We start from the raw sequence: 15,446 nt of genomic DNA, 5'->3' as shown, positions 1-15,446 counted from the left end.
TGTTCTTCAATATGGTCCTTCAGATACTGCTCTGATTTTCTCCCTACGTCATCTCTGTTCTCATTCCTAGCACTCCTACTATTTGTTCATTGCATCGCCTGGACCGACCTTCTAAATTTTATTCCCCCCTTCTTTTTATTTCCTATCTCTATATTTTTGCTCTGTGTTCGGTACAATTTCTTCAACTTTATTTTCTAATGCTACGATTAGGGTTTTTCTGTTCTATTACACTTTTAATTTTAAGAGTTACATTTTATCCTTAGAATGATCCTTTTTATAGCACTCCTGTCCTTGTCTTGTGGATAGCATCATTTCTTTTCTCACTCTGAGGGTAAAAACGGGAGTTTTTCCCCCAGGTTGCTTTTTCTGGGTTGTTTGGTTTGCTTTTTGGGAGAGAACTCATTTCCCTTCTGGTAGTCCCTGGGAACCACAGATGAAGGTTTAACAGCCCAAATGCTCAAAGGGTTACTAGTGGTGAGCAAGGAAGGGAACATGTGGACCAGGGACAGGGAATAGTTTAAAAAAAGGCACTTTCCTGGGGAAATAGACTGAAAATAGTGGGGAAATTGTTCTCTTTACCAAAAAACCAAAACCAAAAGCCACAACCCCATAAAGAAAGATTAAGAACCCATCAAACCCATCACCCTGCCATCGGATGCTATAGGTCTAACATAAAAGAAAATCTCACATGAATGTCAGCTCCAAAGGTTTACATATGTACAAACATCCCCTTTTAAAATTTGATCCTGCAGGATACCCGGAGTTAATGAGACAAAAAGAGCCTCTTTATGATTGTAATCCAGTTAAAAAATGAAGAAATTAGAGTATGACCAAATGAAATAACAAAATAAAATCCCTTAGGAAATGACTCTAAGCAATGATCAGTAATGGTTGTTATCACCACATGCCAAAGAAACAGCACACTATGTACCTTCTGGAAGAAGTATGAAACCCCACATATCAACTATTCTTGTACAAAGCTGAACCTCAGTCAGATCAAACTTCCAAATTAACTAAACCAAATACACAGGAAGAGCAACAAGTTCAACACCAGCACAAGGAAGGATGAAATCAGTAAAATAAGAGCATGAAGAAACCCCTCCACGGTTGCAAGGAAAGCAAGAAAGAAACGGGAAACCCATAGATTGGAAGACAACTGAGAAATACATTAGTTGCGCCATTTGGACCTTCTTTGGATCCCTGTTAAAAAAGTGTTAAAAAAAAAAAGTAGTTTTTGTGACAATCAAGAAAAACTGAGCATGGCTTTTTGATGATTTTTTTAAGTATTCAGGTTGCATTTAAAAGACAATGAACTATATGAAATATTAATGAAATATAATAATATTTGGGGTTTTCTTCAAAATGCTCCACTGGAAAGGGATGGGAAGGAGGTAGAGAGAAAAATGAAATGAGACTAGCGAGGAGTTCTTAATTATTGGAACTGGGAGACGGACGTAGGCAGTTTTGCTGTACTGTTCTCTCTACTTTTGTATATGTTTGAAATTTCCCATAATATAATGTAAAACAAAGCAGAACAAAAACTCTTCAGTGTTTTAAAACTCCCACTTTTAAGGTCAAGCGGTTTTCCCACGTCAATGGGCACTGAGATATGGTAGAAAGAACAGGCGCTTGGCTCCAGGCCAACCTGGGGCAAACCTGACTCTCCCCGCCTCGCCCTCCACATTCAACCCATAAGCAGGTCCTGCTGACTCCCCTTCTACCACCCATTCCAACCGTGCTGCTACGGGTTCCCCTCTGGCCGGCCACTCCGACAGCCTCCTACCTGCTCTCCCTGCTTCCTGGGGCCCCTGTCATCCACTCCCCACATTATCTTTGCAAAATGTGAATGAGATAAAATTATTTGAGTAAAGTATCACAACTGCTTTTAGTAGCACTTACAGTCTAAACTCTTTTCCTTGTTCCTGCTACCCCCCTTTCTTTCTTTTTTTAAAGATTTTTTATTTATTTATTTGACAGAGATAGACAGCCAGCGAGAGAGGGAACACAAGCAGGGGGAGTGGGAGAGGAAGAAACAGGCTCCCAGCAGAGGAGCCGGATGTGGGACTCGATCCAGGCACGCCGGGATCACGCCCTGAGCCGAAGGCAGACACCTAACGACTGCGCTACCCAGGCGCCCCTTGCTATCCCCCTTCTACCTGTGTCCCATCATTCTCTTCTCTCATTAGCACGGGTCTTCGATATTTCCTCACACTTGCAAATGTCCCTGTGCCTCTCAGCCATTGTGCAAGCTGCCCCTATTCCCAGAATGACTTCTTCCAATTCCACAAAATTCTGGCTCCTTTTCACTATCCAGTTCTTAGTTCATATGTTGCCTACTCAAACGTAACTTTCTTCACTTCCTTCCCCTTACCCCATCTCATCACTGTGTCTCCTCATTTCAATCAGAAATTTTGTTTACTTCTTTGCTTATTTTTATTTGTTAGTTATTTTTGGTCTCTCTCTCTCTCCAGCAGCCTTGTCCAAACAACAGAAGTTTCTGGAGAGCAGCTGGCCTTGGTGCTTTCAGAAAACAAAACTGAGCTAATCATCACAACTTGTTAGATATGGTGAAACAGTATCTAACAGCAGATACAGGCAAGCAGTGAAAACTTGCATCTCTTACCATACAATTTAAGCTAAATCAAACATTTACTCCTGTGTAATAGAGAATATGGTGGGTCTTTATTCCCAATTCTTGGGAGGTAACCTCTAAACCCTTGGAATTTCCCAAGGGTGTCTTTGTTACTCACATAGAACCCCTGGGACCCCACCTAACAGTTTATGCCAATGATGTGACTCATGGAGGGCCCGTAGTTTGCTAATGGGATGACTCAGGATGGGGACTGGCCATGCCAGGAAGACCAACCATGTGACTGGAGTGTTGGGGCTTTGAGCCATGGGATATTGGGAAAGGAAGGGGCTGGAGACTGAGTCAAATAAGCAATGATTCAGTGAGTCATGCCTACATAATGAAGCCTCAATAAAAAACTCTAGGCAATGAAGCTCAGTGGTTTGGGTGAGCTTCCCTCATTGGCAATACTCTTTGAATACTGTCACCTCGATGTCAGAGAGCAACCTTGAGTCCCCCACTGGCATGCTCTCTGCAACACCTCACCTGATAAGATCCAAGGGCTGCTTTTTGTATATACTTCGTGGATGAGCCCACTCCCTGTACAGAAGGTACCGTTCACTCGGGCAGCTGAGATCCTCTGACTTATGGCTGAAGTTGCACTGTGAAGCAGAAGCAAACGAGTAGCATAAAATCACTAGGTGTTCACCAATCTGTATATTCAATATGGCACTCATACTTCATAGGCATCTGTGTATTTGAATAAGGGCTCCTCATTTGCTGGAAGGGATGGATGGATCATCTAATTTTTAGTGATTCTAAACAGGTGAAATTATTAATTGCTTAGGCCACTTAAAAATGTGGGTGGGGAGGAATGCTTGGTTGTTATAATCCTAGAGAACACCTCAGGTACCTGGTGGGAGCCCCAGAGATGCTTTACGTCCTACAAGTGTGCCAGCCCTAAAAAGTTAAAAACTGGGCTGTCTGAGTGCCAAAGCTGCCACAAGGCAGGAACACCTGACAATCCAGCGCCCTCCTTGGATGCCCGGGGGAACCAGGGATTTAACTGGTTAGTACCGAAGTCAATTCTAAACCCCAGGTATCTCTGTCCCCCAATTCAACAGTTACTCTGTGACAACATGCAGAATATACACAACAAAGGAGTATGATACACACTTGCCTTACTCAAAAAAACAAAGCTTCCTGTCTCTACTAAAATTCAGTCACTCTTCCCATCTGACTCACTTTCCTTCCTCTTGTACTAGAACCAGATTATCACCAGGTAAGCCTTAACATAGAACCTGACCTCCATTCACTTCCCTTCCAAATGCCATAGGAGATCATTCGTTAGCCTGGATATGGGATTGTTGCAATTGAAAGAGGCTTTAGTGGAAAAGAACTGGGCTTGGGTAGATGCCAACTGAATACTATTGAACTTTGGCATCCCAGATTAATATTCATAACAGCTATTTGCACGTGTCCCCAAAGTTTGGGTCAGGCTATAATCACTAATTTTGCTGGGCACAACTATAAAACACAGGGGCTGCCCTATTGGGTCTCTTCACCAACCTGCTTCTCCACCCAGCTCTCTGCTATTTACACATGTGCATCAAGTAGCTCTTTAGTGCCCTAGATTATTATCGTATACAGTACGTTTCAATAATGTCGTCGTCCACAAGTATGTGTACTACGCAGTAGCAATGATCAATCTCAGTCTTGGCTTTCTTGGTCTCAGAGATTCCGATAAATTGATAGTGAATGTAACAAAGCGATAGCACACTATAATATAGTATTTAATTTATTTCAATGACAGAATTTATTTAAAGAGATTAGATATAATATCCCTGCATTTATGGAATCATTAAGGGTCTGAAGCAGTCACATTTTAAAATTTTCATTTCATGAGAGATGTTATCGGCTAGAGAAGTGCTCTTGAATTTGAGGAGCTGCTGTCATCTCAGAACGGAGTCCTTAAAAAATGTCAACACTCTGCAGTATTGCCATCATGACGAGAACCCTGACAGATGCCTTTTTTAAAAGCCTTGTGATATTCCAGGACACACTAAGAAAATGATATTTCAGGGGGAAAAAGCCTGTGTTACAGAAAATGGTAAGTGAGAAGATCCAACATGTGTTTTGCTGAAAAAGAACCAATACTTTTCTGGTTGATAATAACATCTGTCAGTAATTATGAAGATAGCTAAGGCTTATATTCTCCTTCCTATATGCCAGGGATGGTCATAACATTTGACATGGATTAATTAATCCTCATAACTCTATGACATAACTCTATGAGGTAAGTATGATTATTATCCCCACTTTACTGATGAGGAAATTGAGGAACAGAGAAGCTAAATGACTTTTACAAGGTCATCCAGCTACAAAGTGGGAAAGCAAGCCCCAGAGCCCGTGCTCTTAACTGCTAATGTGCACTGCTTTACACATGAATTATGGGGGCGGGGGGCTACTGCTTCAATCATCCATTTATTAACTCATTCAAACTGACGGCCTTCTCTATGCCCGAGATTCAACAGTGAACTGAACAACCTGGTTCCTGCCCTAAATGAGCTTATAATCTTGCAGTAGGCATCTTCATTGTATGGAAGAAGAAACTCAAGGTTAAGAAGATTACCCCCTCTCTCTTCACACTAGAGTATTTCATTTTTGCCATTTGACTTACATCATGGAGAGGGAAAGCTGCTTTGTAGATCCCAGAGCTGACAAGTCTGTTAATTCCAAACTTTTTAACATTGTCTCTTACTTGATACATGACCCGAGAGAGGATGAAGTAAACCTAAAAAAAATTCCAAAATAGAAATGTGTGCATTATACTGTGTCATGAACCAATCATTGTTTACTATTACTAGGAACCTGTTTTCTTTCCGGGGTGGGGGGCGGGGGCGCAGAATGGAGGGCAGCTTTTAAAAACGAAACTAAACCAACCAAACCACACCACTAATTATTCAAACAGCAGGTTCCAAATTACTCTAAGACAGCAACTAAATTTGGTTTAGACTTACAATGCGGCTTCTGGTTGCTGGATTGAAGAAAGTATCTCTATCCTGAATATAAAAATCATTCATCCGGTTCTTCTCAAATGGGGCAGTGAAAAACTCCTGCTCTGGCTTGATGATACTTTCATCCACTTGGAGGACTTTGGTAAACCAGCTGAAATTACCGAAGGCTGAGGACCGGGTTTTCAGATCATTGGGTTTCAGAGGCAATTTGATATGCATTATCTCAGCATACGTGCATAACACCTCCCATGGGGCATGTACTTTTACAAATACAAGTTTATCATCCAAAATCTACAATGGAAGAATAAAAACACAAACCAGAAAACCAAACCAATTGTTCTCATAATTTTAAAACACATATAGATTTTTCTTACGTTGCTGGTAGTTAAAACTCAGGACACTGGTAAAAATGAAGATAAAATAAAAACAGACTTGCACGCCATCAGACATTTTTGCCTTAAAGATAATTTCTTGGCTTAAATTATTATTATTTTTTAAAGATTTTATTTATTTTTTTGACAGAGAGAGAGCACACAAGCAGGTGGAGTGGCAGGCAGAGGGAGAGGGAGAAGCAGGCTCCCCACTGAGCTAGGAGCCCAATGCAGAACTTGATACCAGGACCCTGGGATCATGACCTGAGCTGCAGGCAGATGCTTAACCAGGTGAGCCACCCAGGCGCCCTCTCTTGGCTCAAATTATTGAGCAAGTAATTAAACTCCTTTTCATACTCCTTTCATAAAACTATTATTATTTTAAACAAAGAAAGGCAAACTTGTTAATTTGCCCATCACTCCATCCAAATCGGCAACTAAAAATAAAAACACTAGAATATTCAATGAGGTGTTATCTTAATGATAATTTTAAAATTTCTAACCCAGAACAGGACTCTTTAATGTATTATATATCTGTTAAATGTCATGTTATATGTCCATTAGAAGATGTCGATATAAAAATGCATCTACTACATATTAACGGAAAGAAAAGCAAATTATAAAACTGTGAAATAATAATCCCCCTTTCTGAAAGGGAAAAGTGCATATATTTTGAGGAATAAAAAAGTTTAGAAGGACCACAAGGTTATTTATGCATAATTAGAATATAGGAGATTTTTATTTTTGTTATTCTTATATTCTCTATTTTTTTGTAAGCTATTGGTTGTAAAATAAGAAATCTTTTTAAAAAGCTCTTAAAAGAAGAAAGCAATCATTTATACATGCATTCAGTATTACATTTTTTGGCTATTAAAAAAGGTATGCTGACTTCGATCAGAAACAAACATACATCCTATAAATGCAGATTTTCATGGATTCCCCTCCCAGCCTACAACTAGGGCATCCTTAGAGCTACAAGTTTCAAATGCCACTCCAGCACTCCAAATGACATGCAGCTTCCCAAGATCAACGGTTAGCCCGGGCTGGAAAGGGTCCAACACCTACCGATCTTGTTGCTTCTAAATGCAGGCCGTCACACATGAGGTTAGATTCATATGCTCGCCTTTTTCTCTGTCAAAAGAAATTGGAAAATATGTTAGACCCTGTAGTTTTGCCAAGGACAGAAAAAGTCTTTTTTAAGAAAAACAAAACCAGACCAAACCAGTTTGAATCTGATGAAGAGACAGATCTGCTCAAAATGGCACATAAGCAAGAAAGGTGCTCCTCTGGCTGTTGGTGATTTCTGGGTGTGCTGGATTCCTGACGAAATGCAATGGACTGTACTTGCATTCACTTAGCACTCTGGAAGGCCTTGGTTGTCCCCATGGGTTTCTGGCCATTCGGGATGCATAAAAGTCTCTGGCTTTGGCACACTTCCAAAACCTTTTTTTTTTTTTTTTAACTTTTAAGTGGTTTGGCTTACAAATGGAGCTGAGTCCCATTCATTGATGTCATTGACCAGAGTGAAAGCCCAGATCTGGCATTCTAGACAATCAGACATACAAATTTTGGATATGTATATTTCAACTCTACATGCCCTGAATAAATTCGACAAACAACAAACAATTTTGGCAAAATTCAAAAGAATGTTTCTCTCTGCAAGATTAAAATGTCCATGAAGATATAAACATCTAAATCTACAAAAACAGGAAAATAATTGATTGATAATCGATCTGTCCGTGCCACATGGCCACTTGAAAAGAGGCAGAATGTACTGTATTTATTGATATTAAATTCTACCTGGCTAGGCTTATGTCAAGCTGTGTCCTAAGTTGTAAGGAAAGCATGTAAAAGTAGAAACTTACTAACCTTTTAAAAGAATGCTTTTGGTGATGAAACAGCTATACTGCTTCACGAAAGCACAGAAACGAGTGAAGACAGGGGTTAAGCATACAAACTCTAAAACCAGACTGCCTGTGTTCAAATTCTGGTCCCATCACTTACCAGCTCTTTGACCCTTGGCAGGAAACAAACTCTCTGTGCCTCATTTTCCTCCTCTAGAGAATGGAGAAACCCTCACTAATTGCCTTTTGAGGTTCTCGAGGATTGTACGATTTAAACCACATAAAGCACATAAACTAGAATTGCCATTCCTAGTCATCACAGAAGGTTAATTGGACCAATTCTCCCACTGAAGACAACCAAAAAAGCTGGACCAAAAAAAAAAATTTTTTTTTTAACTTCAGCAGTTAATAAGATAAAGGAATTAGTGGATCACGGCTTGGGTAATCCAGGGGATCCAGCAGTCACGACCACTTTGCCCAGGGAGCGCCACTCATGATTCGCTGATTGTCAAGGGGCAGAGGAGGGGCTGAGCTGCAGTGCTATCAAAATGCCTAGAACCTGGAAAGCAGCTAATAAATAGAAAGCAGATAGTGCTGTATGAAAAAGGCGAGAGGCCAAAAGGTGAAAAAATACACCTAGTATTTGGCTAAATTTGAGTCCAAGTGGAATCCCTAACATATTTTGTGGAAGTACCAGAAACAGACTATTGCTTTAATTTTTATTTATGTAATAAATCATGTGGTACAGTACTTACAACATGCCAGAGGCTGTCTAAGAGCTTCACAAATGTAATACATTTAATTGCTTGTTACAATTTGAGCATGCAGTAGTCACTTAGAGAAAAATCGGCAAGTGCTACAGCTCCCCTAAACATCAGAAAGCAGCCAGACCTGCCGCAGCCCCAGCCTCAGCTTGGGCAGCGGCTTCAGACTCCTGCTTCTGTCCAGGTAGTATTTCTTCACTCTAGATCCTAACCTGCATTTTGATTCTTGCATGGTAGTCCAGTTCTCGTGCCTGATGGCTTCTTTCTTTCCTACTGCTTCAAAGCATTTTTGAGGGGTGCCTGGGTGACTCAGTAGGTTAAGCGTCTGGCTCAGGTCATGATCTCAGGCCTGTGAGATGGACCCCACGTTGGGCTCTGTACTGGGCCTGAAGCCTGCTTAAGATTCTCTCCCTCCCTCTCCCCCTGCCCCCCCATAAACAAATAAATAAGCAAGTAACAAAATAAAATCATTTTTGATCCTGTGAACAATGTTCAACATGGTGCTTGGCACAGAGCATATGCCCAACACGTGCTTGTTGAAAGCCTATACTCAACAAATGCTTATTAACTCCTTCTACAAACATTCCTAAGAGCATCCTTCAAAGCATCGAAAATTCAAATAATTTAAAATAGTTTGCTGGGGGGGGGGACTACAGAGAAACTCAGCATCCAGTGACCTAAGACCTTCTTCTGATACAGAAGGACTAAAACATTTACTCATGTGTTTCATGAGAGTGGAACAGGCATTTGCTGTTCTTTATGGCCACCTGACATTTCAGCTCTCCCCAGAGCCCTACACTACAGAAGAGAAAAACACATTCATTCTCCTTCCTGGTCTCCTGCGAAGTTCAGCTATTTGCACATGAGCTTGGGCTTGTCAATCAGACCAACCACTCCAGACTCTCACTCAGAAGCTAGTGACACGAAGAAGCTGGGCCAAGCAGAACTCATTTGAGAGTGGTTGGGAGAGCGAATGCCAGTTTCCGAGATAGCAGAAGTAGAGGTTATGGCAGATAGCAGAAGTAGAGGTTATGGCTCTGGGCAGCACCATGCTTTCTCTCCCACAGTGGCTCTGCAGTGGGATTTGGGGCACTGCTCCTAGCTGCCTGGTTTCCAGACTTATTTGTCCAGTCCTTTAGGAGAACCTGTGAGCTCCCTGACACTCTTCTGATAAACTCTTTGTCTGCTTAAGTTAGAGCTCATTTCTGTTACTTGCCAGCAAGAATCCTGACTGGTTCAGTAACCATGAACTAGGAAAGAGTTGTTAGCCTATAACCTCCATCACCGTGCAGTGGAGGGAGTGGGTGCTGAGTACACGAGACACTCCGCCTTCATCTCCTTCAGGGCAGATGACTCATCCTGAGTCTGTACAAGGGGCAACCCAGACTGTCTCCTGAGCAGGATCCATGACTGGGTCTTCTGTATCCTTTCGAAGTCAGTCAGGAATAATTTCAGTTAGGATGTGAAGGCTCAGGCCCAAGGACATTCACTCTTATAGACAAATGTCTTTCTAGTTAGAAGAGCAGGAGAATCAGTCAAAAGAGGAACTTCTCTAGTGGCTAAGTGGCTATTTTAATAACTAAGTGCTGGCAGAAAGAAATCACGTAACTATGTTAACTGGCCTTATTACAAATTCATGGTTACTACTACAGTTGGGTCCACTATGATACACAGCCGTCTTCTTTCTGGACCCTACTCATCCACCAGGGAGCTGTTCCAAACTTTCAAGGAGCTCCTTGCACTCCACACCCAACTCCAGACCAGCACACTCTGCAAGAGACCTTGCTTCCTTCCTTGCACAGAAAATGGCAGACACTCATGTGAACTCCTGCAGGTCTCTATCTACCTACCTATCAACAGCTAGATACCATCTCTTTTCTTGGGGTCAGAAGATTACATCCTTTTCATATCTCTTCTTGAGCTTGCTTCGGCAATACCTTCTCTTTTTCTCTATTCTTTCCTCTTCATTACTCTTACTCCCAGCCAACAAACACTTAAAATGTTTCCCATCCTTAACAATACTAAATCCTTCCATGGCCCTACCTACTCTTCAATTATCATCCTTGCCTCTAGAGAGGTCTTTTACTCTTGATATCCTCCGCACTTAGACCTATAATAGAATAAACATGCAATGAATGTCTGATGCATGAATGAATGAATGGAGTGGATAGTGGACCGATGGCTGCCTGTTATGTAGGATTGAGGAATACAAATTACTAAGTGTAGCAACGAAGCTCCCCTTTCCTGAGCCCTGCAAAATGTCCCATGAACTTTTACTTATGAGTATTACAGGATATGCCAGAGAAGGAGAGAGAGAGTTTAATTCTGGAGTGTACTAGACCAGATAGCTCAGGGGCGTCCAGAGCATGAAGTGATTTCCAGACACCCTGGAGTCTGAATTACTAGATGACAAAGCGGGATGGCTGAGAGAGTTGCAAATGAACCCACCCCACAGGAGGGCAGTTCTGTCACCTAACACACGAAACACAAACTACTCCTGGTTGTATCAGCTGCATCACCATGACTGTGACATGCTCAACAGTGTAAGTAACACACAGCTCCTTCTCTATGGAATTCCTAAATTGAGGCTACAACTCTTTAGAGCCTTCATGGGACTGTCTCCTTTCAGATTTTAGTCTACCAAATAGCCCCTTCAGCTCTTTCAGTCTGGGTTTTCCTTTTGGAAAATAATGGCATAATAGTTAGATTCAGAGTCAAAACTCAAATCCAGATTCTGTGACGTTGGGCAAATAACTTAAATCGTACAAGCACCAGTGGCTTCATTTCAAAAACAGGACAAGAAATAGCTTCATCTTGAGAGGTTTCTTTCAGGGATTAAATGTGATCATGGGTATAAAAGTCCACAGTATCATGTTTTACACATAATAAGCCATAGGGACATGTTAGTCATTACCATATCCTCTTTTTCTGCATTCAAACATGCTCAACTTCCCGTACTCCTTAAAAAAACCCCAAACAAACAACAAAACAAACAAAAACAAAGCCCTCTCTCCCCTACAGGCTAACTTAGAGGCTCACCTCTTCTTTTTTAATGCCAGATATCTGAACAAAAATAGGCAACCCCAACCCACTTGGCCTCCATACTGTGCGGCCAGTGACCCCCTAATCCTTCAGTGGGACACCAATGACACTGTTTTACTGGAACTCCAAGAAATGGATCTTACTGCTGAGTTACTCAGCTCTCCCTCTTCTTGACTCTTCTATACCACTCGGTCATCCTGATACTCAGACTACCTTCTTTGATATCTGATAAATGTATATATCTGTGTGAGACAGAGAGAGCGTGTGTGTGTATCCTCCTCACTCTCTGAAGGTTGTGAACACATCTTTATATCTCCTCACTCTTCCCTCATTTCTGTGTATCATAAGGGAGGTCACTGACAGGAGTGTATAGCACATGTGAGTATCAAAGATGCAGAAAACCTTAGAAATACTTTTCTTCCATCTCATTTTAATGGCTTGGTAATAGTCTCTCAGAGAGATGTACTATAATTTATTTAACAAATCTCAACTTGTGGGATATTTAGGTTGCTCCTAATTTTCACTATTATAAAAATCCTTGTAGAACAGTCTTTGTGCAACCATTATCATTTCCTCAGGATAAAGTCTCAGAAGCAGAATTGTTAAATCAAAGAGCATATGCAATTTTAAGTTCTTTAATATGTACTGCCATACTGCCCTCCAGAAAGGTTGTACTCATTTATCCTATTTTAGTTCTTATCTAGTTCTTTATAAAGAACTCCTGTGATATTTACCTGATTTCTCTCAAGATAATTGGTAGACCTTGGAGCTGGTGTATAATGCCCTCTATTTTACCACTCACTATAAATACTTAAACAGCTGAATCAAGGATAGGACATTTTTATTTGCTTAAACATGTTAATCTATCACCTTGGAGTTACTTTAATAAGACAGTTCTTGTTATTTTCCTTTGGCAAGGCAATTCACAAAGAACTAGTGGAATATTTTAAAAATTGATCAAACCAGTTTTCTTGGTTTGTCAGGTAGCTAAAGTAAATTAGCATATGTGCTGTATTTGTCAAACAAGCACAGATCAGGAAAAGACTGATTACTTAAGAAAAGATTGCTTCAATCTGTTTAATATGAAATCATTATCTTCACTTCCTTGTAGAATTTATACTTAGATAAGTAACAGTGTTCTTGACATTTAAAAAAATTAGGGTAGAGCTGTCTTCCATGTTAAAAATGAAAGAAAATTAATCTTGCATATTGACTGACATAGCCATTGTTCAATAAATATTTGTTGAAAAAATGAATATGAAGTCACACACTTTTTTAACTAAAAATCATCTATGTGCCTTATTGGAAAACTTCACACTTATGAACCTACACTATGTTCTATAGTCTATGGTCTGTATTTAGCAGCACAAAATAACCAAATGAGGCTCTTTGGCTCTGAAAAACTCCCAGTCATACCTTAGGTTGTGCTGTAAATTCTTCTGTCTCTAGAGGAACAAATTCATTGGCAATGCAACCTGGATTTTTTTTTTTTTTTAACCTAGTTCTAGTAAATCCAAAATGACTGTAATTATTGAGGACCTGTGTACATCATGAAAAAGATGGGTGTGATTCTATTACTGTTGGTGGAGAATGGTGCTGGGGGTTCAAAGTAAAAAAGGGTAAGAGTACCTATCCCACCCGAGACACTGAAATTTTACTCTTACCTCTTTTGAGAGGTTAATACAGCTGTCAGAGAAATAAAGAATAAAAGCAATCAAAATCACAAAGGACAGACCAGCATAACTAAGGAAGCTTTCTGCCCCTAAGCACCTTAGATTGCACATCTCATTTGGCTTAATAAAGTCATTGTGCGGAGGACTGGCTTGTGAATTAGACAGCAATAATACTGATTGTAAACACCAATCTACCATTTTCTTTATGTCACCCAGCTTTTGCAGGATAAAAAAAACAAGGATTGTAATGCCTATGAAGTAAAATTACTGAACACACTGTAATGATAATAAAGCACAAATCGGTTGGGATTAATGAAGTATATGCATAGATTAATTTCAAGTATTCTTACAGCTTTGTTAGGCAAAGTACTGATGGTATTGTCAGTGTATTTTTCAACTTGCCAATCTTTGTTAAGCCTACAAAGATGAATGAGGAATAAGTTAAAGGTACTTAATTTGTACAAAAAATTACTGTCTACTCTAAGTACTATTTATTAGTCATATATCATGTGCTCAAAAAGGTTCAGTAAGTGGAATGAATAATTTAACTGGGACTTAATTTAAATTCACATGTTGGTGATAAAACCTTTAATGTTAGTGGACCGATCTGATGAGGAATTCACTCAAGTAGGTAATATGTGTTCTCTAGGGGATGGAAAAAAGATGAGCATTCTAAATGACAAGCATGGAATGGAAGTGACTATTAGCTGAAATCCACTGAATTTCCCTTTTCAATTAACATTTTAGGTATAATTGCAAAAGAAATAAATGCTCTCCATGGGTAACTTAGAAAACAGAAATTTTCTGAGGAGGGGAGAAAAAGCAACTTAAACTCACTGCTGAGATAACCACTATAAACATTTTAGTGCAATGTTTTCCAAACTTACTTACTTATACAAACAACTTGGAGCACTTGCTTAAAGTAGTTTTCTTGGCCCCACTCCTGGAGATGCTGACTCAGATTCTGACTCCGTAGGTATAGGATGCTGCCTGAACAATCTCCTTTCAAGCAGTAAAGCAGATGCCTCTTATCAAAGTTAAGAAATAACTGTTAAGACGTATCTTCTCTACGCACACAGCAGTTACTCTTTTGTGATTATTTATCCCTTTCAAGCCTATTCCTTACGAAAATGTAGTATAGTTGATTTTTCCTAATCTTGTACCCTTTAAAAAGTGAGATACAGGTGACTGTTTGGGACCCCCAGGGCAAATGACAGCTTCTTCATTCAAACCTAAGGCCAGACCTCAGAAGGACCAATCAGAGAAAGGAAAGGATTTTCTGTTCTCCAGATCTTTGTGAGACAAAATAGAATAATCATGTTTTACTTTTTTAGGATTTCACTGACCTTTTTGTCTGTTTTAAGGATTGGGCCCAAGGACACTTTCCACTCAAGGAATAAGAAACAAGATTTGGGTTCATTGCTCTTGTGCTGAGTACTCAAAAATAAAACCAAACATGCTTATACCAGCAACACATTTTGTAGCTGTAATTTGAAACTGCTGATTCTAATTTACTTTATTCCTTTTAACCTACAATCTTAGTATAAGCAAGTAGGGTGTAAAGAAGGGAGATAAAAATATAAAGATTCTCTTTGCCTTAGTCTAAAATGCTAGCAAACTGAAGTTAGACTGGATTTTGCCCCTTAAAACAGAAGAGAGGACACCTACCAAAAGTTATCTGGGAAGGTAAAACCAGCCAATGCTGGTTACCATCATTTCTTCTTAACCTATCCTAATATAAGCCTCAAGTTTCCAATTCATGGACTACCTGTGGTGAACATGTCATTTCCAGGAAATATTTTATGCTGTTCTGATGCTTTATAATCCCCTTCTGCCATCCTTTTATTTCTTCAAGTTGGAGAAGATATGCCAATGTTCAGTCTATTCAATCATGTCTTCTCCTTTATGAGGCTCCAGGGAATACATTTCTTTCTGGGAGATCCTCAGAACATTACATTTCTTTTGGACAGTTTAGTTTTTATTGTGTTAAAACTTTAGAACATATTAATAACATTTCCCATTTTCTCTGGCTACTAGGAAACTCAGAAGCAAATTTACAGCTGAATGCTAACTCCTGAACAGGACCTATGGTTCGTAAAAAATCATTTTGTTTATTACTCTGACACATGGCTTCGTTTTATTTTCCTGGACTTTACATCTGTCACT

General features: G+C 39.9%; 1 protein-coding gene across 2 annotated transcripts in view; it reads right to left on the bottom strand.

The window, feature by feature from the left end:
- The window catches only part of ANO6 (anoctamin 6), a 187,159-nt gene that overhangs the window by 63,882 nt on the left and 107,831 nt on the right, over positions 1 to 15,446 (bottom strand). For both annotated transcript variants that reach the window (XM_040642359.1, XM_040642360.1), the window contains 4 exons: positions 7,023 to 7,088; positions 5,590 to 5,877; positions 5,250 to 5,363; positions 3,116 to 3,231 (listed from right to left, as the gene is read on the bottom strand). In XM_040642359.1, coding sequence (XP_040498293.1) covers positions 3,116 to 3,231; positions 5,250 to 5,363; positions 5,590 to 5,877; positions 7,023 to 7,088 — 584 coding nt within the window. The remainder of the gene's footprint in view (positions 1 to 3,115; positions 3,232 to 5,249; positions 5,364 to 5,589; positions 5,878 to 7,022; positions 7,089 to 15,446) is intronic.

Source organism: Ursus maritimus, unplaced genomic scaffold, assembly GCF_017311325.1.
Source record: "Ursus maritimus isolate PB19 unplaced genomic scaffold, ASM1731132v1 scaffold_26, whole genome shotgun sequence".
Lineage (NCBI taxonomy): Eukaryota > Metazoa > Chordata > Mammalia > Carnivora > Ursidae > Ursus > Ursus maritimus.
This window is presented reverse-complemented; position numbering and strand designations above follow the sequence as displayed.